This window comes from Mastigoproctus giganteus, chromosome 7, assembly GCF_048544385.1.
Source record: "Mastigoproctus giganteus isolate SK-2022 chromosome 7, ASM4854438v1, whole genome shotgun sequence".
NCBI lineage: Eukaryota > Metazoa > Arthropoda > Arachnida > Uropygi > Thelyphonidae > Mastigoproctus > Mastigoproctus giganteus.
This window is the reverse complement of record NC_143581.1, coordinates 9,235,252-9,263,120: the sequence shown is the minus strand read 5'-3', so window position 1 is coordinate 9,263,120 and position 27,869 is coordinate 9,235,252. Positions and strand designations below refer to the sequence as shown.

Below are 27,869 nucleotides of genomic sequence, written 5' to 3'. Positions count from 1 at the left end.
ACCTGCAAGAGAAAAGAAATTATCAAGATGCCCTTAACACGAAAGAAATGTCACTTATGTGCCTTGCAGCGACTTGTTCATCCGGAGGAGTGTCATTTTCATCATAAGGGGTGTGGGGTTGTCTGATTGCCGCGCAACTTTCACGCTAATAGAATCCGGTGAAGGATGCTGTGGTCTGTTTTAATACTTTCCTCGTTGTGACTAGCCTACCCCTACGTCATCGCAGGTGGAGCAAAGCAGATGGTGGATACTTTACAAGGCCATAATGATTGAGTACTGCTACTTGGCTCTGTCGAATGGCTGGCGTGCACCATAATGCCTCCACTTTGAGCGCGGTGTTGTCCAGTTTCCTGTCCTTCGTTTAAAATCTTTACCTTTCTTTCTTTCTTTCTTTTTCAAGTGGTGTGACGAATCGGATTTGTCTGTGAGAGTTGCGAAATATCCTAAACGAAATTGGTACTCCAGCGACATTTTCTGGCAGAGAGTCAACAGCAAAGAGTAGAGTCATTCAGCAATCTTTCTACACTTATGTAGTCAAGACAGAAAAGAAAAAGGTTGGTGTTATGATAGGATGCATGGAAGAGGACTTTTTTTCTGCATCTCTTAGAAAGAATGGGTTAAAAATCAGTTGAAAAGAATTGTGGGTTAAAGTTTCATTCATTCCTTCAAACTACATAATCCTTTTTTTTTCCAATGAACACCGCCTTCTAGTAAACGTGCAGTGCGAGATGGAGTATTGTTTCGTGAAGAATCAAAGGGATTTGAAAGAACGTAATCTTCGAATAATTGCCATTCTGTCTACCGTACCCAACTAAGAGTCCTAACTCTTTAAATTGAACTTTACCTGATCCTGTCTCCCTACCACAGTCCTCCTTCAGGACTCCCCCAACTGCACCTAGCACTCTTCTTGTTCCTTTTCGCCTAGGGAAGATGCCTTACACTCTTCTCTGTGGAAGAGTGTCTGGCAAGCTCCTGGTGATCGAGCTTCCCAGTAACGAAGAGGCCAGTCAAACAACACACTACCAATATCGGCTGGCTTTGCAATGTTGTGCAGAATACTTAACGCGGATTTGTGGGAACCGCATAACAATAATACTATGTCCACTATGTAGACAAAATTGATCTACAGTGTAAATCAAGTTATGGATGATATCCCATTTATATCTCGTATTTGGAAAAACCTTCACCACGAGTTATCTTTCGACCCTGGTTGGAGTCTCGTCGGTGGGTGAGTAGGCATCATATAGTGAAGACCTGATGACCCAGTGATCAACGATATCTGAGATGACAAATACTATAAGTTTCAATTTCGGTTAACAAAATAAACTAATGGATGGTATCGTCCATTAGGATCAGTCCAATCATCCCGAATGCACCAAAAACAAGAATGTCCATTATAACTTCATCCCACTTTTCTCGATACATGGTCAAGCGCGAGCAGGACCAGATACTGAGGAGCCAGCGCTTTAACAAACTGCTTGATCAGTCCCATCTTGATGCGAAGTGGTGGAAGCAAGGCTTGTTTCTTGGAAGAAGCTTTGCTTCTACCTTGCTTCAATTTTGGCAGCACATTCTCTTCTTCTGTAGAAGAGAAATGAGGCAGAAAAAGCAAGGAAACTTAGTGAAATTACCTTGCGAGCCCAGAAGAAACCTTGACCTTCTTCGGACCTACCACATTCAGTAGTCTTCTATCCCTGAAAGGTGTAGAAGACTACTGAATGTGGTAGAAGATTACTAAAAGTTGTAGATGATTCTAGAGGGTTTTTCTGTAATATAAATTGATGAGTAAGAGTGTAACTTATAAAATCGAACACCCTTCATTCCGAAAGAGTTGTTGTTTGGTGTGATTTCTAAACGCAATCGACGACTTAACTGTGACTGGAATCCGAGCCGAATCCAACAGGAACAGAGAAATTCCAGCGTCTACATCCACTGTAAAAATTCTTAAACAACAAGGACTTAATGATCATGTAGCGGTCCGAAACCCATTATTAAAACCGGACAATCCACAGAAACGGTTAGCCTTGGGCTAAGCGCCATTATCATTGGACAACTGAAGAGCGGAAAAATGTACTTTGGACGAATTGAATTCAAATTTGGAATTTTTTTGGATCTAAGCGTAGAGTTTGTGAGACGATCAACTGAAGAACAAATGGAGCCACTTTGTTTAATGCCCACAGTCAAACACGGTGGTGGTTCCATCATGATCTGGAGTTGCTTCTTTTTTTTTTTTTTTTGGTGTGGATGACGTAAGAATTGAAGGAATTTTAAGAAAAGAAGGCTATAAAAATATTCTTGAACATAGTGCAATATCCTCTGGACTTCGACTAGGTGGAAGAAATTTTATATTACGAGACAGTGACCCGAAGCACATCTCTGAGCTGTGCGGGGACGTTGCAAATTATGGTGTGACCGCCCCAACTTAAACCAAATAGAGCTTTCATGGGATCATCCAGACCAGTTTTTTCAAACTGCAGGTCATGAAGTCTCTCCATCTTCACGAAATTTATGGAAAACCTAGAAGATCCCTTGAAATAATGTTAATTCAAGACACCATTATGATTTAATTTCCAGAATGCCACGTCTCCCTATTTGGTAGTGATGAAATCTCGTGGAGGATATTTTGATGAAAAATTAGTTTAGTTGTTAATATTCATAATTTCGATATTTTTTTTGCTCTGAATTTTTCAAGGCTTATTAAAAAATCTTAAAAGAACAGAGCCTCAAATCACATTGTAATCCCAAAAGAATATAAGAATGGCCATGAGAGTGAGGTTCCATCGGAGAAGAGACCATCACCAAAGTTGGGATCTGTAGTACCTCGCACTTAGCAATCTATTCAAGCTACCAGTTGTTGTTGGGTTTTAGAAGCATTGGCGACTAATGCCATATCACTCCATGTCTACTGTCTGTAAATTGCATGAATCCTGTGGTCGATTTTCGGTGGACGAAACCCGTTTCCGGGAGAAAAAACCAGTATACCCTCGCGTGAGACTCACTAGCTCAGCCATATTGGGAGGGTTTACAAGAATTTAAAAATAAAGATGAACCATTAAAATCTGTTCCCAGTTGAAGATTATCAGCTAGATTTATTGCCGATCCATCTGTCCACCCAGTATTTGAAATTAATTAAGGGATTCGTTAGATATTGGCAGAAAAGCCAGAAATTCCTCAAAGTATCTGAGGCATTTTTGGTTTAAGATATAACCGACTTTTTATATTTTAAATTAATAAAAGAAATAAAATTTAAATTATTGATCACTGTTTTCTATGATACATCTAGTGGTGTCGACCACAGTTATTCTATCTACCAGTGGGCTGGGTGCATTGCTTAGGGCAGTATTTTTCAACCTTGCATCCATTATAAGATATGACCAACTAGACCGAATTATCTTCTTGATCAGACTTATCTTTCCTTTTTTGAAGGATTGTCCTTTGCTTATTGGAGGGCTATTTGTAAAACTCAGGTATTTCAAGTTCTAGGATGTGACTGAAACAGTAAAAATGTTGAATGCGCAGAAAGCAACCGGTAATAAAGTGGATGTGACCTGAATGAAAATAGACGAAACCTTCAACTGTTTTATGAAGTGAAGACTTGTATTGTGTTAACTGCAATGTCATCTTCATAATTGACTTGTTTACCAGAGGATTCTTTGCGTATACATGAACCTTCCATGACACTGTTGAATATTTTTAAAGATAATAATAATATGTATTTCACTGGATGAATACGGATTTAATTTAACTCAACGTTTATAAATTGAATGTGTTCTGTGGTCGATTGATGGATGAAAAACCCGAGTTTCTGGTTGAAAAAAAACCACGCTACCCTCGTCTGAGACCATCTAACTCAGCCACACTCTGACAAAAGCAATTCTACCAATTGTGCAATGAGATATGAAATATTATTAAGTTTGCGTTGAGCCTTCTTGGAACTTGCAACTTTTGCAATTAATACTTCCATTTTAAAACTCTCAAAGTTGGTAAATTGTTTCTAACCCACTTTACAAGATTCAGCAATGTCTGTTCCAAAATTGATTCAGCATCTTAGGCACCTGTGCTTGTTGTCCGAGATGAAAAACCCAGAATAGCAACCCGGGGAGCGGATTCAAACCCAGAACTCTCCAAATTAGGTAAGGACGAAACCTATAGTGTCTTAGAAGATGGTTCAAGATGCTTTCATTTTGAAACTCATGGTTCCCTAATTGGGATTTTATATAAATTGCGGTTTAATAATAATGTATCTATTCGTAGCCAATCTAATCCAGTGAGAATCCCCAAGCTCTTTTATTTGTATTCAACCTGATTTCATTATCTCTGTCCCAATCCTATGTTCCTGATACACGGACAGTGAGTCATTGTAATAAATGTCCCGATTTGTCCCATTTTTTGGTTTCCATTTATGGATAATTAATGCGTTACATTAAAAATTGACTGGTAGACGCCTTACTGCTTGGAGTAATTTCTAATCATAGTAATATGATTTCTCAAATAGAATTGCCATTTAATATCATATCAGTTTATGGATAATTTGATTTAGGATGGATCCAATATATGAGTGTTCTGACTGCGATCAAAGAGCCCTCTGTTTATTTGCCTAATTTGGGTAAATAGGTCCAGAGAGTGGAATGATGTCACCAATACTTTTTTCGATTGAGACCTGTGATCGAACACGAATAATTAAAACCAGGGGGAATGGAAAGAGTCCTTGTAACCCGCCTCCATTATCTTCTCAAGAATCCAAAACTTGTTATCCAAGAAGGTTTCGAAAAGTTGGGCTGCTTTCGTCAGAAGGCAGCTAATCCCTTTAATGTGCCCCTGGTATAATAGATCGAATTCGATTGACCCTCAACCCCCCTTCTTGATGTATCAACAGACCCGGAACATCCCCACTAATCATAAAAGTTAAATAAACAATAATTTCTATCTGGATATCAATTATTGTGAATTGTATGCATTGATTATTGTGTGATGTACAATTATTGAAACGTATACTTACATCCACGTCTGACCTCTTCCGCAGGCTGTCCTCCTCCGAGCCGTACTTCTTGAGCGAACTTCTCTACTCACCTGCGGATGACCTCACCGACACCAGACAAGTCACCCTCACCGTCCGAACGTTGAACTACGGCCAATCCTTTGTCGGAACAACCGCCAAGCACCACCTCGCTGACCAGCCGAACATCTCAGCGTCCACACAGGTCACAGCGCCGCCACTCTCCGGAGACCGTGCGCCCGACGAACGGCGCTCCTATTGCAGCGACGCCAGCCCGGAATTGTGCGATCCACACGGCGGAGGAGAATCGAGTAGAGCTGGCTCATCGATTGCCGCAGGTGGGGGTGACCAATCGACAGGACAAACCTCGGTGGTAGGCGGAGACGGCGAAACGACCCGTCCGACACTAACCAGTAGCAGAGGTCAAGAGTCAACTGGTTGCCCGAAGGAAGACGAGGCATTTGCGGTTCCGTTCGACCCACTCCAACCGCAGACGTCCTCCCATTCGAGAGGTCAACCCAAAGAAAGCCCCCGTGACCCTTTGGCACTCTCGAGTGGTGAATTGTCGACCGCCCCTTACCCTCCGGTATTAGAATTCCCAGTTCCGTCCAAGGAGAGCAAGGGACAAGATGAAGGCGATAGCAAAAAGAGGCATAATCTTGTAATCATCCCTTCTGACCTTCCCTTTGCTCTAGACTTTGATCTGGACTTTTACTCCACGAGAAACCCCTTCAAGATGATGTTCTCTCGGCTGCAGTTCGACATCCTCCGAGACCTTTATCGCTTTGAACCCCCGACATCGCTTGGTGTGCAGGTGAGTTACTCTTTTGTAGATGCCACTGTCGTCATGGCTACCGTCAGTTGTGTGTATGGATGTTGCCGTTTCATTGAGGCTTTGCGTCCTCATCCTTTTGGTGTCAAGTTTCGGTGTGGATGCCGAGGGATTATCGCACCTTTTGTTCTATAATTTCTTGGAGTCTCCGTCGTAAGGCAGACGTTTTAAACTTAGTAATGGGAGCTATTGAGACAGGCTCGAAGAAATGTTAGCCATCGTTATTAAAGGGACTTGTGATTTTCTTCAAGGAGAAAACAATCACTTTTGAATTGATGGCCTTCCGTGGCTGCTTTAGCGCGATACATTACAGTCTACCACTCGCCCAGAGAGGTTTGGATTCGAGTCTCATCGTAGACAGGAGGAATTTTTAAAGCCTTCAAGTTACTGATCTTGGGTGGAAGGATATGGTTTTTCATCCCGTGAAATTCGGCCTCCGAACACACACAGACATAAAATGATAAAAGATGGGCATTTTAAAGATGGTTGGGGGTATTAGAAATGATGAACTTCATAAGAACCAGCCCTTCTGTTATCTGCTCTCCTACCAGTGAGAATATACACCCAAGTTAATTTTACACCTTAGTCTGCCCCTTCTAAACAGATCTTCGTATGAATATCGATTAAGACCCTCTCCCACCATCACCAACCTGATCATCTTTCTCTGGAGGTTTGTAATTTTTCAGCCTCCAAACTTCCAACGGGTGAGAACGCGAATACCATGTTGTAAATCAGAACTTTCTTATGATCAACAATTCATGTACAGATGCCCGTACTTCTTCTGCAATCAATAGTGGTGTTTATGAGATAGTGGTTTCTCTTTGCAACAGTACCCATCGTGGAATTTAGGAAGATGATTGGTCAAGTCGATACATATGAGAAAGATCCTCTTCTTGCCACTAACACCATTTTGGTCGGTGTTTCTAGTAATCTGGCAACCCCCTGCGGTTATATACTTTGTTAATCATTGATGTCCTGTCTCTTTGTGGTATCCCTTTAATTCGATATTAATTTCCCTAAGTAAAATGTCATTATTATTACTTTCAAACTTCCTAAAATTAAACTTTCGAGGGTGTATACAGAATTAATGGACTTCTCTGGTGCTATTAATGCGAAAATATAACTAATCAATGCCCCTAATGAATTGGTAAACAATCTAGGAAATGGAATTTGATATGAGGACGAAAGAGAAGGTTGGATGGTGGGTCTTATCGGGTAACTGATATAAATATATCCGTTTTCTCCACACTTTTGGAACTAGGCCTGTTCAGCAGAGATAGCTGGTATCTGGAGAAGTTAACTGCAATGCTCCCCTACGTGTAATGACAGTAAATCGAATTCTGGTCGGAAGAGCGTCTTAGGAGAAGATTTTGAGGCTGCTTTTGAATTTATTCATGATGGTTAATGCTCCTCAGCATGCTAATCCGTGCCAGTGTGAACCAACTCTCTGTGACTTAAAAGCAGTTCGCTTTCTGTTAGAATAATCTCTCCATCTACAGTAACCGGCCACCCACATTGCAGTCAATTTACTGTCCATCAATGTGTCCCCTAATTTTTTTTAAGTGCTGTACACAATTACTGTGTAACAAAATTAAGTCCAAGTCTACAACTTTGACTCCATTATATCTGCAGTTTGGTAGGGCCCTTTGTGAGAGGTTATTGTATACATTAGAGCAGATTGGGACAACAGAAAGATTCATCAGTGGATTAGGAGCTGGTTGAAGGACAGGGGACGGTCATTGTTCTTTAAAGTGGGCTGGGGAGTAGCAAGCGGAGGCCCTTGGAGATCAGTACTTGAACCCTTGGTTACTAATCTTCCTAAATAACGCTGAGGAAATATCAAAGTTTGCTGATGGCTTAAAGATTGGTTACAATCAGACCCGGGTTGTCCTGCTTCAAAAAGATTCGGACCAACTGGAAGTATATATGGAAGATGGCTGCTACCAGATACAAAGTACTGCACGTGGAAAACAAGAAACAACCTTGTCTTGCAGATAGGAGATATTTATCCTTCTCTGTAAGACGTTGATGGATCAACACTTGGAATATTGTACCCAGGTCAGGTGGCAGCATCTAAAGAAAGATTGATGAGCTATAAGTATTATCCCTATGAAGTAAAGCTTAAAAAATGTGAGCTGCAAATAAACACTTTGAGGAGGATTTGATTATTTAAGGTCCCGAGGGGATTACAACGATTGAGGAGCAATATTCTCACTGGTTAAAGATCCAAGAACAAGAATACACAAATTCAAAATCTTAGGAAGCAACAGAAGACTAGAATTTGAGATTTATCTTCGGTAGTCAGTTGTCAACGTTGGAATAACTTTTCCTCAAGGATGGTTGAGGGGGAGATTTTGGCAAAATTCGAGGAAGAATTGGGTAGGCACACTGAAACTTGGCTTCTCAAGTAATTGGATTCTGAGAAATGTAAAATGAAGCTACTATTATTAGCTTCAAATTAGCCACAAAATAAGTTTCGAGATCATTTTTCACTTATTTCCAACGATCCTCCCATTGCTTAATACATTTTGGGAATCCATCTTTGGAAATAGCCCTCAAGGCCTCTGTAGTATTCTTTTGAATATTCTGGATGGTGGTGGAAAATCGTCCTATGAGGATGGATTCGATTTTTAAATATAGCAAAGTCATTTGGAAATAAAACTGAAGAATAAAGTTGATGGTTGAGCTGTGTAGCACCAATTTTGGTCCCAAACCATCTCATAGACTGCAAGCAGGTCCGTTGTCATGATCGTCTAAAGATTAGAAAATTGAAAATGGTGGCACAATCTTCATAGAAACTTTCCTCACGTTCAGGAAGCTTTCTTTTAGAATGAGATTGTGCCTTTATCTAAAGTCTCTTTAGCCGGTCCTGTGAGAGATGAGCCTCTTTTTTTTTTTTTTTTATCTTTTTTAAACAGATTGAGCAGATTACAAAACTGTTTCTTTTCTATTATAAATCCTGGTATAGCTAGAATAGGAAAAGGACACGCATTCTCTTATTTCCAAGTTTTTCCTGCCTACCTTCCTCGTATTCCCTTTCAGTTGTTCACAATTTTGTAATCTGCTATTGCGCAATGATCAACCAATGTATACTACGGATTTGATTGTGTAATATTATTTTAACTATACCTTGTCTAATTTTTCCCCATCTGAGGCTCAAAACTCAATTTGAGAAGAAATATTACAGTTCCACCTTCTTAACATATTTTCTTGCTAACGAAAATATGTTAAGACGGAAGTAGAGTCTTTCATCCCAACCAAAAATGTCATAAACAAATTTCACAGTAAGCCTACTACGTGTCGAGTTTTCTCAAATTCTTCTTCAGGTGTTTTGACGTCTAATTCTTATCTGTTGAACGAAAAGAATGAAATGCGTTTTGGTACAGTCAGACATGAGGGTTAGCATGCAGTCTAAGAAGATGGCCACGGTGTCCTATCAGTGATTTTAGCGTACCTTTCCATCTAGGAAGAAGGATGTTATGTTTCTGTCAATGGTGAAACCCCATACTGGAATATTATATTCAGGTTGAAGTACAAAACACTAAAAGGGGCGGAGAACTGAACGATGGTGGAATTTTTACAAATGGAACACAAAAACCAGGGGGCCATAGATATAACCTTTTTTTTATGAAACCCACAAACATTAAAGATATTGGATTCAACTTAGGACCATGCATGGGTTGAGAATACAGATGATATTTGTTGACATTAGACTTGAATTTCTGTAGATTGTAATTGGAAGTTGGATAGTTAATGGATGCTGCTGGTTACAGCATGTTCGGACTGGTTTGGAAGAGAACAGGAATTATAGAAGCCAATTCAGAAGAACGGTGATCATGGAAGTATCTATAGAAAAGGCATGCAGCAGAAACAAAGTCTAGAAGCCTGAGAGAAGTTATGGGGGTACCGCCTCCCAAGTGGGAACAGTATTCCATGGTAGGGTGGATTTGATATTTGTACAGAGTAACTGGTTAGTAGAAAAGTAAAGCTGAGAGCGAAAGGTAAAACCCATTTTTTTAGATGCAGAGGAATCAACACTGATTAGAAGTCAGGGTAATCCCAATAGAGATATGTGGTCTTGTCTAGAAATTTGAGTGCCATCCATCGAAGATAAGCATAGGAGTAGGCGAGTCCTGTATGAGTTTTAGAAGGATTGAAATTAACGAAGTTATCTTTGCCCCATTGAAGAACTACCTGGAGACCATCATTTAAGGAATTGGGAGTGGATATTCGAGAATTTGAAGCTTTGTGTAGAGCAAGGTTTCTCAAACTGGAAGGTGGAATGCAATGCCCTGTCATCACTATTTCAGAAAATTAGAGATCAGGAACGTTGGCCAGCGTGTTGCTGACCACTAAAATAAGTTACCTTCCTGGATAGCTGAGGTTTAAATTCTGCTTTAAGGGGAAATTGGACTCATACCTCCTCGTCCATCTTTAAATTATTTAAACCATCGCGCTGTAAATCTATTGAAGCAAATATCCTCTATGAATTCCTAAAATATGGAGAAAGCGTCTAAATGACCATTATTTTCTTTTAAAAAGGTAGCAAAATTTCAAAACGCGTATTGTTCTTGGCTTATGTCAGCCATCTTGATGTATGGTACCCTTGAGTAAAGGGTAATTAGAAATATTCAAAAGGATATTTGCTTATTAATAGCATCGGATGATTTAAAATGGATCATGTGTTCCTTAAATAAGTTATTGAAAACGCTAGGATAAAACGGTACCTCTTTATATTTAAGGGACGTACTTACCAGACATGTGACCTGGGGATTACAACAAAAAAAGAAATAATGAATAAAGAAGACCATAAATAATACCATGATATATGCACGCAGCCATAATTTCTACCACAGAACCTGTTTGTATGCAAGGTTTGTGTGTCATCGTGTTTGGGATTTACTACAGCCACAGATCGCCCGAAGACAAATTTAATGTCAAAGGATCTCGCGGTTTTATAAAGAAACCCCAGCGTCATTGCTGTCTGGAAGATAACGAAAAGCCCATACCAAAAAGGGCTTTGTTAAATATGGGTGGACAAGGATTGGTTGTTGTTGGTAGCGCATTTGATATATGCGCAAAAAAATTAGTATTTTTGAAATAAATGTCAGAGGTTTTTGAAGTTGGGTTAAGGAGCTTTAAAGATTAAGGCGAGATAAAATTATTACAGCTACCCTCAAAGATCCCCCCCCCCCCCATCGACGTGACTAATCACTTCCATGATTATTCAAGTGATTTAGTAAACTGCTAAGTCCACTGTCTTGTTTGTCCAATTCGCAGCATCCATTTTCAAAAACAGGCACGTTTATGCAAAGAATTCGTTGGCCTTGCGAGACATTGCTGGAATGTTTTGGTTAATAATTCTTCTAAATCATGCGCAAATATGTTTTAAAATTCTTTCTTCTTAAGCCATCAGAAGGAAGAAAAATGCGGGCCACAAACCACTGTTTGTAAGACAAGCTGGTTTAATTATCTTCCTATTCTTTCTGCATGATGCATTCGGATTAATACAAACCTGTGTGTGGCCTTTACCATCGTAGTGCGACTGCTCCAGTCTTTCTCGTAGTGGTGGTCGTAGCTGTGCTATTGATTTTGTACAGTAATCGAAATTTCTGTTGATTCTCTCTCTCTTTATCCCCCACCTCCGGCCCTTCCCGAACAGAATTTTAAAGCATTCAGTAACTGACAAGGGACTAGTTCAATATTTTATAATGGTTAGGTTGCTACATTAATAATCCATCGCTTTATGTGTTAGATTGGTCAATATGTTGCAGTCTGACCCTTGGCGTCACCTCTGAAAAAGAATAAAATAAAAATTGGGCTCCCATTGAAGGCTGAAGCTTGACTTGCATCTGTGGAAATATCCAATAGTATTTCCGATCAAGATGGATTGGATACTTTTGCAATATCCAATCAATATATTTTGATGGGTTGGATAATTTATGAAAAAGTGATTGAGTTTGGTCCAACTTAAATATCAAACTTGGACAATTTGTTTTTCTTGTGGGATGCGAACCTTGTTTGATTTACTATTCTCCTAGAGTATCATTACGATATTTTATAATATTCTAATGAACTTCATATTGTTATTTTTTTCTCTTGATGTTTGTTAAATAAGAGTAAGGAGCATGTGCTTCTTCAAAGCCATTACTCCTTTACCTTTGGTTTTACTTAGCCAGCATTAGAATAACAAAGGTAGTACCGTGGTATGACCTGCAGTCCTCTCCCACACCGGATGGAAAAGACCTTGGGTTCGAGTCCCATCGATGCCGAGAAGGATTTTTATGGGCCTTTTTCACAACGTGGCTGAGTTAGTCGGTTTCGGGCGAGGGAAGCATGTTTTTTTCTCCCGGAAACTCGGGTTTCTCCTCCAGCAAACAGAAAATCGACCACACATCTTCCATCACCATCTTAAGACCGATATGACATTAACAATTTGGAAATCACATTTCAAGAGCCCTATCCAGAAGAAGAATCATCCAAAGATGCTAAAGTGCTTTTGCTTCGTGTCCATCACTTAATCTCTATTAAAGTCATGGATATCCTTTGGATGACAATCACTCATTCAAGGGAGATCCACCATACACCCTGTTCTGATTGCAGAACAGGGCACTCCATCTCTTTTGTTACACTTAACATTATATTAGAATAATAAAGGTAATTTATGATATAACCTGCTCAGAATCATCTTAAATAAGACACCTCTACCGTCTTCTGAAGCCCTGTATGCATCAAATAGTCTCTAGATGCATACTCACTCTTTCCTGGATAATCACTAGCTTCATGAAACTTCAAGCCAACCCAAAACTCCCATCACGTGTGGCTCTTACAAATCTAACTGGATGCTGTAAAATTGCATGGGGATATTGCAAAGCAGTTGAAATCAAATAAAATTCATGCTTATCGAACTCGGTCTTGGGGATCTTTATGCTCCCACTGAAGGCTGAATCCTAGTCAAATAACCTGCACCCCTGTAGCAGAATAGTCAAACATGAGGGTGCATGGTTTTTGCATTTTAAAATGAAAGTAATTTTACGGAGGAGCAAACTTGCATTAAATTAGGAAAACGTGCAACGGATTCCCACGAAACGTTAACAATAACATTGGGAGAAGATTCTATATGTCGTTGGAAGACATCAATGGATTGCAGAGTTTAACAAGGACCAATTGTCCGTCAAAGATGACGGTAACTGTGGCGGTCCTTCGACTTCATTGGCCAACGATTCAATCGCTTGTATTCGTGGTCCGATCAGGAGTGATTTTTAATTATCGGCTATTGGAATCTTATGGGACATATCAATCAATTTCAACCTTTGGGAAAGCGATGCGTATCAACCAAATTTTTGATTTGCATCTTCACAGATGATCACAGAAAGCAGCGAGTTCTTGTGTTAGAATCCACGTGCCTATTCCATCATCTGGAATCGCCTCTGCACACTTGGAACTTTCCATTCAAATGCCAATCACTCCCTGTGATTTTTCCCCAAGCTTTAAGCGCCCTTCAGAGATCACAAATTTACAACTGAAAAAATTATTCAGAAACTGACGCAGCAACTCCAAAAGAAGATGAGGCGTGCTTTCAGAAGTTGCACAAGCGTTGGAATCGGTATATGCAGTGTCAAGGGGACTGCTTCGTAGGCAATCCATCCTAGTAGTCGGTAAGGTTCATCATTTCTCAAATATTCAGCCCCTAACTTTAATCACACCTCTTACATTTAAAAATCTAAGATGAAATAGTAGTCAGCGATCTTCATGGGTCCCCTTGATCGAAAAAATCGAACCCAGATGCGCAAGAAGTGTTTGATTTCAACTATTGCTTTGAAGTATCCCCTTAAAGTATCGTACTATGGAGCAAACGCAGAATTTCTAAGGGTTAAAGATACTCATGACGGAAGTTTTACCTTGGCTACCCCACTCAGATAAAACATTATTCACGATTCTACATATATTCATTAATAGATCATCCGCTAGCTGATGAGAAGCCAGTAAGTTTCGAAACAGTTGCTCTGCCTGTGTCTTAGATTTTATTGTATAAAGATTCACCTCTTCAGGGTTTGATATACAATTTTAAAAAATATATTAGCAGTTTATGCAGAAGCGTGTAAAATGGAAAATGTTGAATGATGCAGTTCACCTTATAATATTTTTTTTTACAGTTAGTATAAAAGAAAACTTCCTACAATCTAAGCTAAACCTATGGCCCCTAGTTCTGGAATTTAATAACAGTGAGAATTCTGCCTTCATTCATTTTACTAATCTCTCTCAGAGCCTTGTAAACCTCAATCAGGTCACCTCTCAGATGCCGGGTTTCCAAGCTCTCTAGCCCACATCAGTCTTTCCTCATATGGTGGTCCTTCTGCCGATCTCACCATTCGAGTTGCCGTCTTTGGACCCTTTGAAGAGCTCAATGTCTTTTTTCAGATGAGGTCTCCATACTTGAACACAGTATTCCAAATGTGGTCTTGCAATTCCCTTATGCAGTGGGACTACGATCTCCCTATCTCTACAGGACAGTATTCGATAAATCATCGATACGGCACCATGGGCTTTCTTGGCTGCCTGTTTACATTGTTCAGAAAACGTTAACTCCCGGATCCCTTTCCTCCTACACTGTTTTTAACTCAATCCCATCAAGCGTATACGTCATATAACTATTATTTCTCTAATAAATATAATACCTGGATGTGAAAGAATCTTCCAACCTCCCTTAATCCTTCAATTTACCACTCTAAATGCGCTATAAAAGTTAATAAAAATCCGTTGAATACAACCCAAGATGACCCGATGGTAAGTATTTTTTTCAGAAAAAAATTTTAAAGGGCCAACAATGAACCCGCTCTTGTAATATGTCCATAAATCGTGTTTTGATGGATGAAAAACCCGGGTTTTCAAAAGAGAGAGAGAAAACCATTGCTATTAACTCCTGAGAATCTCGTCATTGATGGGATTCGAACCCCAATTTTCCACCCGGTGTGAGGGTGGAAAATAGTACAACTAAAGAACTCAGAGGAGAGAAAGAGCCTCCTTCATCGAACAGTGGACGTCCATTTTGAGATGACTATATTTCAAAATGCCTGATGGGAAATAATTATTTTTATAAATATTTTTGCGATATTTATGCTTTCCCTCAAATATTAAACACCACAGCCGAGTCTTAAAACGCGTGGGTACAGTAATACACGCATTCGAATTCACCGTGGTTCTAACCCATTATAATTCTTTAATGGTGATTCCTGTATTCAGGACTCACCAGTAAAGACAGTTTGTTCTAAACTAGATTTTTACCCATTTCTTTACTTTAACTCCTCCAACACCAAAAATCCCTAAATTAGGGGTTAATTAATCTATCAAATGGTTTATTAGAAATCTGTTTGCAGATGAGAAAAAAAAAAAATACAACATTCTAGACGTTTTGGATTCTATCACCTGGACCCTTCATCAGACTTAGATCTTCTTTTCATTATAAGATTAAACTTTTACCGTATTTCAATAAAATACAATCCATCGAGTGCAATGGGTTCTGTTATTATTTTTTCATTGAAATTGAAACATCCAGAATCTTTTTCATGGTCCCGCCATCTTCAATTGGCTTTCTAATAACCCATTTGGTAGTCATTTTCAAATTCGCTAAAGCATTTCGTGGAAAAAGGTCTGTTTTCTCAACTGTTCTCCAGCTCTACGTGAATTAATATCAAAGTCCTTGAGTCTGTTTTCTTAAAAACCTCAGTTGGGTCCATCCGTTGCTCATAAGTCAGAACTCAGACAACAAAAATTATCCCTTCTACAAGGAAAAGCGCCGACCCTGTAATTTAAAAAATTATATATTTTTTTAAAAATAAATGGACCTACGAAATCCCATCCCACTGATGGATAATAACATGTTAGAACCTCTTCATATTGCAATTACAGTACATTAGCTGAAGCCATCAGTGTAATAGTTTTACTCAGTCCTCTCCTGACTCTCCCAAGTTTAAAATCAATCCAATCTTAAAATTTGTTAAATCTATCATGATAATTGATCTTCACTGAACAAAAAACTCAAAACATTCCATCCAGTTCTTTCCCTTTATCAAAAAATGCAAGACGATTTCAGATATGTGGTGTATTCAATTTGGGAAGGCCGGCCCTCTCGTTATAAAAGAGTTTTCTAACCTTACAACAATAGTTATCCACCAACTTTAAAAATTAAAATAATTTTTAGTTCGCTGTAGTTCGGTGTGTCTACTAAATATGGTGATGTTTTTGTAAACTCCTGTCAGAAAGAAGCTAAAATCCATTTTTATTGTCAAAACGCTATCAACACCTGGCATAACATAACTCGGTTGATTAAACCAACCGTAGCAGGACGATGTTTTTGAATCCTTTTGGGGTTCCAGCATCAGGCCAACAGTTGAAGAGAGATGCACCTATACCACAATGACATATGTCATTACATAGGTACAACTGGATTTATCAATTGTTGCCCTGTTGACAGAATCCAAAAAAACGATTTAGAAACGTTGCCTTAAAGCTAATTAGTGCAGTTTAACCAATCTTGGTTTCCGTATCCGAGTACATCTGTGATTAACCCTTACCTTTGATATGCAATAAATCAACGTTGAAGATTTATTTTGGGGATTAATGTCTGGAGTACCCAACTGCCTATTTTCTATTGTGCACCAACAGATTAACACTTGCCACCTGTTTGGAAGAGAAGTCCAGGTTCGAATCCCATGCTAAAATCAAAGGTTTTTCATGGCCTGGTTGCGTTGGCCGTTATTCGGATAGCCCAACCCAAATTCGTTTTCTCTTCCCGTACCCTGATGGCTAGTTATCTTGGAAAAATTAGTCCCCCTCCCCTCATTTGCTACATATTTCAACAAACTAACCCCAAATAATTGGATATTCTTCAACAATCTTATAAGAACTTGATTAACTTGGTATTAATTTTGAAGGATTCGTTACCTTAAACCCTTGTACCAACTTAAATAAAACATTGATTTAACTCCCCCAGGACATTTGAAAACAGTGGAACTATATTTCTTCCAGCTGCCATCTACATTTAGAATGGTTTAATTTAAGAAATTTGAACTGCAAAGATGCAAATATTTGAATTAAGGAACTCTGGTGAGCAAACGTTAAGTTGGTGATAATGATCCTACAGATTTTAAGAAACATTTTCTGGACTCTGCACTCAATATAGAATTAGTTGTTTCTGAGTAAGACCCTGGGAATTTTCTCTGGGGATTCATCTTACCCTCTACCCATAAACAAAGTATATTTGCCAGTCCCGTTTAACCTAGTGGAGAATTGTGATTAAGTGAGGCTCTGTGGACAATCCCTTTTCGTTCCATCCCTGTTGTTCATTGATAAATAACTACAACGGTTCCCCGAGCGTTTGTGATCATTCTTTTAACCATGGTTGAAGTAAAAAATCGACACAGTGGAAATGGTAATCCTATTGGTCCCTCGACACCAGATTTCTAAAAACCATTATACTCCAGTAAATTGAGGACACTATGGACAACAGGCAAGAATTTGAGACTGAGACATTGATAAGTAGCAGAAATAGTTTAATTCAAGACAAACGTTGCTAGGCAACAGTACATCACATGATACATTACCGTCTAATGGCATTACAACCTGATAAACTATATTGAGTTAATTTATATACACTGTATATAAGAAAAATAGGTGCATCAAACGCTTATAATTAATACTTTATTAAGTCTTTGATGCATTTGTTACTTCTTGATGACATAGCTAGGTGAGGGGGAGGGGACAGTGCAGTGGCCAAGACCTCAAAGAATTTTAACTACAGTACAACCAGCTTATGGATAAAACAAAATCGAATTACTTCATGGATTCGTGACGCATGAGTTGAGTCTGTGGTAGAAGTTTATTGTGACGACGCCTGTATGTTAAATGTATTGATTATTGGTAATGAATACCTTTGATTGTTCAATTATTAAAAACTTATTTCTACCTCAAATATTATCCCTACTTTTCTATCGGTTGTGATTCGTGGGTTTGTGGAGATTTGTAAACCATGATTCCTGTAGTGGTGGTTTCTCTGGAATGGACCGCCTAAAGTTGCTTAATGTTTCGCCTGTTTAAGATTCATCAATAGGAAGGGGGAGATCTTTCTACAACTGAGGTGAACCAAATGCCTCATGTCCTTAGATTTTAAGCGAATGTTATTTGTAAAATTGGACCATTGTGATTGTATTCTGAAAGGTTTGTTACAAACGGAATGAATTTCAAAGAATGGAAACACCATCCATCTGTTGGTGATTTAAAAAATCCTGTATCTACTGATAACGAAGTTAAAAAGTATGAGATAAACAACGAAAGAAAGTCTACGAAATGGCACACCTTAAGAAAGGAGAACAAATTGGGTCAAATCTTTTATTTGAGGTTTAGCTAAGGTGCGTACAACTACAAATTGGAGATGAGATGTCCCAAGAAGCAGGCCCCAGATACATTGGAAAGAAGGCATTTTAAAATCGAGTGTATCCTCTTGTAAAGGCTACAATGATCATAAGTCATAGGATTGATTTTGGGAGTTACCATGGTTGCTAGTTTTTAAATTCAACACCATGTGTAGTGGCTTCTGACGGAGCATATTGGCTAAACGTGGACACTGACTGATAGCCAGAACTTCGTGTTTGAGTGAGTGAAACCATTGGTCCAAATGAACACCAGTATGTGGACTCCCAAAAACCTGGGAAATCCAGTTTAACCGAAGAAGTGGTCAAAGATGGACCATGGTCTGGGAAAAAAAAGTTTCGTATAGAAGGCCTTTTAACCAAAGATCAGTATCTTGAAATTGGAAATTAAAAATAGAAATTAAACAGGAATTAAATTAAGTGAGGAAGAAAACATTCACCATTACTGAAGATACTTGCTTGTCCGTGGTGTCTAGACAACATTAAACCACATTTCATCTTTCTTTTGTAACATGAAAAATTCGGTTAAGTTTGATTATCAGGTTATAGAGCTGGCGTGGTAGTTTACAACATACACAGACCACAATAATAAAAATTGTACAAGAAGTGGAGGAAGGAAGAGAAAAGGGGTGAACTCTGTAAAGATCAATCAACAACTGCACGTGTTTGTCAACTGCAAAAATAATTGGGTTTAATTAAAGATTGAGCGAAAGTTCTTAGTCTTTAAATACAAATGCTCAACTAATGAGAAACTGGAGCTAATTAATTACTAATACTAACAATAAAAACAAGCGAAAACGCGTCACCTGTACAAAGAGTTGATGTTTCGCCATCTGTCTTCGTCCTCTTGATGGTCGGTTTAGTCCATATCGACAGACGCTAGGCCTAACGGTGGACGGTCGAACATCGCGAGCATGGTATGAAGTTCCTACCAGGTATATGCACGGTACAAACTCCATACCTCGCTCTCGATGCATCAACCTAATCGAGAAACTCCCTTCCCTCTGGGAATAGAATCTTAAAAGAATGGTAAAAGGTACACCGTACGCACAGACAGTGTTTATAGCTGGTGTCGTCATGGCACTGAGACGTGACGCAACTGGAAAAAGGGGTGAAGCACAATCCTCCGATCAGAGCGGACGCCATCATCATCATCAGAAGGGTTGTTATGTCGACGAAGGTAGAGAGAAAGAAAGAGGGGGTATTCCGGAGTCCTTGATGCTCTAACTTGCCAAGTTGACACCACCGGCAATATGGTCCTTGTGAGTCCTCAGTTTTTTTTAAGGGGCGATCACCAAATCTGCAAACAGCGAGTCCTGCACTAGTCCGACACTCACAGAAAAATGTCCTCACCACACTCTGGCTCTGGGGGTTGTTACTCCAACCGCCGATGTGTCGTCTCTCGCACGGTCGTGTTCCAGCGAGCAGTTTTCGTGCTGCAGAAACCGTGACAGACGGCTCTCTGAGGTTCCTCATTGGACGCTCGCTCTTTTTGGACACGCCTCGGGAAATACCTCACAGCCAGTCTTGGATTGTCCCGCATTGCGGTATCCAATGAAAGTACAGAAGCTGTGACGTCAGGCCACGGTCTGTGGATATGGCGCGCGCGTCATTAGCGGCATTAATCAAGAGTTGACCGACGGTTGCTTCGTACACCAGGAGAGATCGTAACTGAGGTGATTGCTCCGTGGGTTAAAGCTGAACCCCCCTCTCATCCCAGGAAGGGTGGGGGAATGCTGACGGTAGTTCACTACTCCGAGACTCTTCTTTTGGTGACGAACTGATTGGTTGGTCAATCCAACGTGCGCTCGTCGTTTGCTTCGTTTTTTCGATAATCCTGTCAGCGACTTTTTTTCCCCTTTTAACGCGCAGGATTCCTCCACGTATTCTTTACTTGTAGTGGCGCCAGATTCTGGCTGACCTTGACGGGGATGTCGTCCCTAGTTTCCCCATTCAGGCCCCTCAGTGAAATGGAAGTGGAGCCGGGAACGTCCGGGCTATGTTTCTCCCTTCAATTTTACCTGCAGCCTTGGCCTTGAACCTATACAAGGAGCCTCACTCAGTATCCTGCAAGAGTCAGCCTTTTCACAGCCCTTCAATGTCACGCAATGAGAAACCCCTTTAACCCCCCTTAAAGCACACCAGCTAGAGAAAAAAAAAGAAAAGAAAAAATAATAATATTAAATAAAATACTAGGACTTGTAATGATTGAGTTGTATGTTCTAAATCTTCAGTAGATGGTAGGAGGAAATCAGTTTAAATATCAATATTCTTGTACACTCCTCTGGGTCTGTCTGTGGGCCTCAGCTGTATAAACACCTTTTTTTTTTCTCTTTTTTTTTAAGATACTTCAATGGATGGTCAACAATGCTATGAATCTTCATCAACTACACCAAATGATGGTCAAGTGATTTCTACTGACCAAAATTACTCCAAGAATTATGAAAGTTTTTACTGTTCCTAAAGGTAAACATGAATCATAAAAAAAAGATGCCAGTTGAAGATGACCTAGAAGAGACATGGATCCAGCCCGCATGTTTATGACCTCCTGTAGGTCATTACTCTTAATCGCTGCTAACCCTTACATTAGATTCGAAATTTTGTAGTTAAAGAAAAAAACTGGAGGAAAAACTGGTTGTGTGGACAGCGGTGTGGCATGTTATAATATGTAGATGGCGTGACAGCTGCCCATAAACCATCCACTATTGATTTTTATCAGAGATTTTCTTTTCAGGTTTTTCAGGCCAGGACTGGACCAATCGCAACGTCTTTCTGAAACCATTGATACTCTTTTTATTATCTTTTAACCCTTGCAAATTAAAAGTTAATCACTACTAATGTGCTAATAAAAGTATAGATTGTGTACACAAACTTTCTTAGACATTTAAAGAAGTATAAATCTTAAATGCTTTCTGAATTTGGTGCACTTCGCCACCTTATAAAATGCTTCGTCTAACGACTGCTTTAAAACAATGTAGAAGACCTCAAGCCATTGACTTTCGTGATAATTGCATTAAAATATTTTTTTTTTTTTTGTGCGCGACAATGTTAAAATGTCTGTTAAACTCAAATAGTTAGCGTCCTCTGGTGGTGATCTGAATACTGCATTTTGGATTTATATGCCCTTTGTGTTGGGCAATCGAAGTTTATAAAGATTTTGAAGGTGGTCTAAAGGTAAATTGTATGACAAACTACCAGGAGATTATAATAGCTCATTACCAGAACTAGTTAGTGGGCTGATAGTTCAGTTCTGGGCATCTCTCCTTCATTTTCCACACTAGCATCTAAAGGATGGCTTAATAGAAACTTAGATCAATGGATGGTTTCTCGCAAGTGACTGAGATTTTTACCCGCGTGGCTCCGAGGTGTAAGTCACGTGGTGTCATCTGTCGGTCTCCTAGTTAGCGTCCACGTGACTGCTTCAAGAACATGCCCGCGTGCGTAATTACAGTGGAGAACGAATGTTAATTGCTTAATTAGGTGGCACGAGACATGGGAGGATTTCCAAGGTGTGTAGTGTGATGAGGAGAGACAAAGCTTTGAGTGGAGAGCGTAAAAGTGAAACATCACGGGAAGGGGAACTCCTCCTCCTCCTCCCCAGTCTAAACTATACGGACACTTCATTGGATGAGTCTACTTCCTGGCTAGTGAGTTGACAGTTTACGAAATGGCACGAATAAGAAGTTTATTGCAAAGTTGAGTCAGACCACAATAGAATAACATGACATGGGTGACTATCTCAAGGGGTTTTAGGGAATTCCCCTAATTTGCAACGGTTGATTCAAGTCACCAAAATAAAACTTGGTGTTTCCAATACCCATGAGGATGAGTTGGAGAGATTATGTACAACGCAAATTGAGTGGCCCAATGATTGACAGCTTCACCATAACAATGCTCCCGCTCGCAGTGTGCTTTCTGTCAAACAGTTTTATTAAAAATGGTATTACCCAGTTGATTTGACCATCTTATTCTCCTGATTTGTTGTCGAACAGCTTTTTAAAAAATCAAATCCCTCCTCAGGCGAAGATTTGTCACCATTGAAGATATTCAAGAATATGTGATACAGACTCTGAACTCAATTCCAAAAATGTTTACAGCAGTAGTATAAAAAAATCGCTGGAACAAGGATTTTGGACCATTTCACCAACATTTCATCAGTGCTAGAAGACCTTTTTTTCCTTCCATTGAGTTTTTTAATTGAGAAAAGAGAAAGAAATCGCTGAGGATATCTTCTTGTTTTCCCCCAAAGCTGCTTTCAGAAAGTACATTGTGAGTTGGTTCGTTGTCATGATGATGGATCCATTCAGTTAGCCAAAAATCATTGTCTTTTTGTGTTTGAATAAGAATCTCTCTTAAGAATTTACAAAGAATAAGTCTGGAACTATTTATTTATAGGTTGGGTGAATAAAATTTATCGTTACCAATACAAAAATTATTTAAAATATCATGAAATCTTTTCCCTTGAGCTCAAAATTTTCGTTTTTGGAACTCTTGTCGCATAAAACTGTTCGCGTAATATTTGGGAAAAAGGAACTAATGCCAAAGGCAATTCTTGAGGATATGGTTACAACATTGGGTTAGGATGCCCCTTCGTATCCACGGTTAAGAAGAGAGCAGCAGAATTGAAACAAGGGAGGGAAAGCCTGGAAGATGACCCACGGGAAACCTGCAACGTCGATCGCTCCATAAGTTGTTGAAAATGTGCCTTATCTAGTGATGAATGATCGATCAACGAATGACAGTTTGGTCCATTGCCAGCGTCTTGGGCATCTCGTCCAAATGTGTGTACCACATAATAATAGAGATCCTCGTTATAAAAAAAGTGTAAGCAGGATGGGTCCCAAAATCGTTAACAGCAGATCAGTAACGCTCAAGAGTTGACAAGTGAACATTTGCATCGTTTTCAAGCAGATCAAACAAATTTCTTTGCAAAGTTTGTGGCCATGGATGAAACGTAAGTTCATCACTTTCAGCCAGAGACAAGGTGCAGTCCAATTGGTGGACACACGGCTCTTTTCCCGCTCCAAAGAAAGCCAATTCGATTCCTTGATGGCATCGGTATTTTGGGATACTAATGGAGTGTTTCTGATTACCTTCAGAAAGGCCAGAGTCACAAAGCCATATTATGCAGACCTTTTGAAAAAAAAAAAAAAAAAAACTCAACAGAGGAGTCTTGTTCCACCAGAACAAGGCGCCTGCTCACAATTTTGTCACTGACATTGCCTTGAAATCTTGGACCATCCCCCATAATGACCATATCTAACACTATCAGACTTTCATCTATTTCCTAATTTGAAAAAATACCTGGCTGGCATCTATTTTCCCACTAACAGTAACGTCATTGCTGCAGTGGATGCATTTTTGGAGAACCAAGAGAAAACTTCATTCGCAGCTGGACTCAAGGCATTACAGCATGTTGCAAAAGTTTATTGGCCCAAAGGGGACTTTGTTGAAAAGTAACGTGTTACCAGACTCCTTAAATAAAACCTTCGCACTCACACTCCGAACTTTTCAAACACCCCTCGTAGTACAATCCTTCTATTTAGAATATTTTCCCACATTTGGGTTGTGCTCCCAAAACTTCTATTAGACTCCTAAACTCTATGCAAAATATGGAAATCAAATTAATTAATGACTCATCACTTACACTCTCTATCACACAGACTTTCAATTTCTGCTGCATGCCATTTCTACACATGCACTCATGAGCCAAAACATTATGACCACCTACTTACTACCGTGTTAGGGGGCCTTTCGCCTTGATAACCTCTTGCACCCGGCTTGGCATCGACTCAACGAGACCTCGGAAAGTGTTCTCTCGTATCCTGGACCAGCTGGACAGAAGTACGTCCCAGAGTTCGGTAATGGAACGAGGTATTGCGTGGACTGGCCAATGCTGGTTCTACCGCATCAGACAATGGTTCGATGGGACTGATGTCGGTGGTATTTGGGGGCCAGGGGAGCGCACGTAATGCTTAGACACGATCTTCGAGGTATTCCTGCACAATGCCGGCCTCGTGGAACGTGACGTTATCTTGTTGAAAGAGTATGTCATCTGGATAATAGGCAGCATGTAGGGCAAAAGTTTGTCCTAAAGTTTGTACCTCAATGCTGAAGTAGAACTGACACTGTTCATTGGGGAAGAAGAACCTAGTGATGTCCATGAAGACAGAAAAACGGCCTGTTTTCGTCCAACCATGCAGTCTGGTTGCAGCTGTTCACCTGCTCATTGGCATGATAGCGCTAGAACTTGATTCATCATAACAGGAGATTCTTTCCCAATCGTCCAATGTCTAGAAACGGTACTACCGTGCCCCAATGTCTTGGACAACAGACATCTGTAAGACAGCACCGGTCCCTCTATGGACCATTCCTGCTAGGTCTTCACTAAGGCGACCCTCGACAATGCCTGCTATCGTTGAGATGCTGGCCTCACCTTCCTAGCGCCCAAATCAATTCCTGTTCAAACTCCTTCAGGTCTTTCCCAAATGAACGCGCTACGTACTGAAGAAATGGCATGCACCACTCGTGCCGTCACTATATTTGCTTCTCCAGTCGGTGATGTCACTCCTAGTTGCTGTGCGATGCTTCCACTCGTGGAGAAAGAATTGGTCATAATGTTTTGGCTCAGGAGTGTATTTTCACATAGTTAACATCCATTCAAAGTTCAGTACCAGACTTGCAGAACTAACCTTTCTTCTGGATCATTCATCCCTTCTACTTCCGTCCTTCACAGAAGTGAAGCTTTCGTTCACTTCTGTTTTCGTTTTAAAATTCTTTCAAATTACTTTCATAAAATAATCTGTTGTTACCAATTTGCTTCTTCAAACACGAATCCTTCTTGAAACCTGTAGTATTCTATTATTTTGGACAGATTGCAAGTTGGGACATTACCTTGCAAGATGGTAATATTTCGCTCAGGTTTCTACAGATTGTAACAGAAGTCATGCGACAAGTGTACATGACTTTTTGTTAGGGTAGTGTATACGTGAAAGTAAGTTGTTTAAAGAAGGAAAGGGAGAAGAGGATGTAGAGGAAATAAATGAGGAGGAAAGTTCGTTGATTATAAAAGGGGAATACAAATCTTTTCAAGAAAGATTTGTGTTCAACCAGAAGTAGTTGATAGAATTTTTTGTTGTTCTTGTTTTTTTATCTTTCTATCACAACTACTCTGATACTTTGAGTCTCTATAGCAACCACACAAATTTTGGTTTCCATCTCACCATTAATTTTTTTCTTTGCAGTGCTGAATGAGGTGAAGTGTCATAATGGATAAAGTGGAATCCAGATCAGTGATTCGGTTCCTCTTTCTGCAAGAGAAAACGCCCAAAACAATCCACGAAGAAATGGTCGCTGTTTTTGGAGAAGACTGCCCAGGTTACATTGCTATAAACAATTCAAATGTGGAAGAACCTCAATGCATTATGAACAAATCCCAGGACGCCCAGCAACTGCTGTAACAGAAGAGAGAGTTGCAAAAATGTGGGGCATTGATCCTCGAAGATCGCCGTATTAGGATTAGAGAACTAGCTACAGAGCCCCAAATTAGTCAACCATCATCCATCAACAGTGGCATATGAATAAAGTGTCTGCTAGATGGGTTCCAGACTTCTGACCCCTTACTAGAAGAAGGAAATGGCACAATATACAGACGTCGATGTGCCAGGAAAAGCAGGAGTTTTTTCACGACTAGTCACCATGGATGAAACTTGGATCCATCACGATGATCCCCAAAATAAACAAATCACAAAACAATGGAAGCATGCAGAATCAATACCATCCACAAAGGCAAAAGTGCAACCATCTTGCTGGCAAGGTGATGCTGTCAGTTTTTTTGGATCAGCATAATACCAACAGATTACCTTCAACGGGGCTGTACTTGGACGACGAAGTATTATTCCAACCTCCTCATAAAGCTACGTGCTGCTATAAAAGAAAAAAAGACGAAATCTGTCAAGAGGTATGCGTCTGCTCCACGATAATACCCCTGCACATTCCCCACATCCAGTGAGGTGTCCATAAATGTAGGTTTGAAATATTGCCTCATCCTGCTTACTCCCCCCGACCTTGCAACCTTAGATTTCTTTCCCTTTCCTTCCCTGAAGTTCTTTCTTCATGGGAAACACTTTGCTGACAAGTTCACTGCAGCCATTCAAGTTTTAGACAATTATTAATTTGGTTAATATTCATAAGGGGATGCTCACTAATTTCGAAAGACTGCTAATGGAATTTTCTTCCACTGGCCAAGCTGAATGTGAACTATAAAAGGAAAATATTTTATCTAAACCTCTTTCAATAAATTTTAAAAATAAAACTACCGGGAAATATGCCCTCCTAGGTAGCACAGTGGGTAGAATCACCGTCCTCCCAACACCGAGTGGAAAAGACATTAGTTCGAGTTGCGTCGATGACGTGAGGAATTTTTATGGGAATTTTTCCCAACGTGGCTTCATATTCTGAGAGATGATTTGTTGATGAAAGCTAGATGCAGATGAGATAGAAATTAGCCAGTTGTCCAATCTACTGACACCTCATAATCTGAGTTGACTGGCTCCAGTTCAAGTCATGGAAATGATACTGATGCTAATGCTTGGAGTTTGTTTTACCTTTTCTCCAAAAATAAATAAACAGAGAATATAAGGACATCACCGTATTTAGCAGTCACGCGGGCAACTGAAACGCGTGTATTACTCTACCCTCGCGTTTGACCACCCTGCTATATGTGGAAGTTCGTATTGATTTGTGTTCGTGGAAATATATGTAGAAGAAAAAAATGGGGCACGGACTGGTCATTTGTATGACAGGGAGTGGCTTGACTTTTAAGAGGGAACGCTAATTAACCTGGCTGACCCTGTTTTTCTTTTGGATTAGCTTTTCGGCTGCGTCAGGGTTTCCAATATTGACAATTATCATTATTAAAAATAATAATAATTTTGGCTAATGCGTTCAGTCATGTGTCTGTTTTCGTTTTTAATTCAAAGAACCGTTTGACATGATCAGTTTTGAGGGGTGGGGAAAGAGTTGGGACCACGAGGGATATTATCATTTACAACCGTCCCATCTTGTAAAGGTCACTGGCAGGTCGATGATACGCCAGAACTCGTGCGGCGTCACCCCGACAGGCCTCTCGGTCACTGATACCTACCTTATGCTTTGCGCCTGGCGGGGAACACGTGTCCCTTCGATACCCTCTAGCTCCGCTGGCCTGTGACCTTCATGAGCGGCGCACACGCCTTTACAGCGATGCGATGGACAAACCAACGTCGACCGTTCTCGGCGTTAAAATGTCACTATTGTCCGACATGCGCCACGCGCGCTCAAGTCATTATGACCTTTTCAACGCCGCTTGACCAGCCCGCCTTCGTGTAGACGGAAGTCAGATACGAATCAATTTGTCGATTCGAACAAGTTGCCACTCGCTCAGAAACCCCTTTATTTTATTTTATTTTATTTTATTTTATTTTATTATTTTTTTTTCTCAATGGGAAAGTTGTTTCCCGTCCTCACTTTAGTCTAAAAATATTTAAGCTAAAGTGAGGACGGGAAACAACTTTCCCATTGCGAAAAAAAAATAAATAAATAACAGCAGATTAAGCAAATTTTAAATTGTCAA

At 39.9% G+C, this 27,869-nt stretch overlaps 1 protein-coding gene across 1 annotated transcript in view; it reads left to right on the top strand.

Moving 5' to 3' along the window:
- MESR6 (misexpression suppressor of ras 6) overlaps positions 1 to 27,869 on the top strand; it is a 290,407-nt gene that overhangs the window by 195,617 nt on the left and 66,921 nt on the right. The window contains exon 4 of the mRNA XM_090377780.1: positions 5,024 to 5,810. Within this exon, the coding sequence (XP_090233906.1) occupies positions 5,024 to 5,810 (787 nt within the window). The remainder of the gene's footprint in view (positions 1 to 5,023; positions 5,811 to 27,869) is intronic.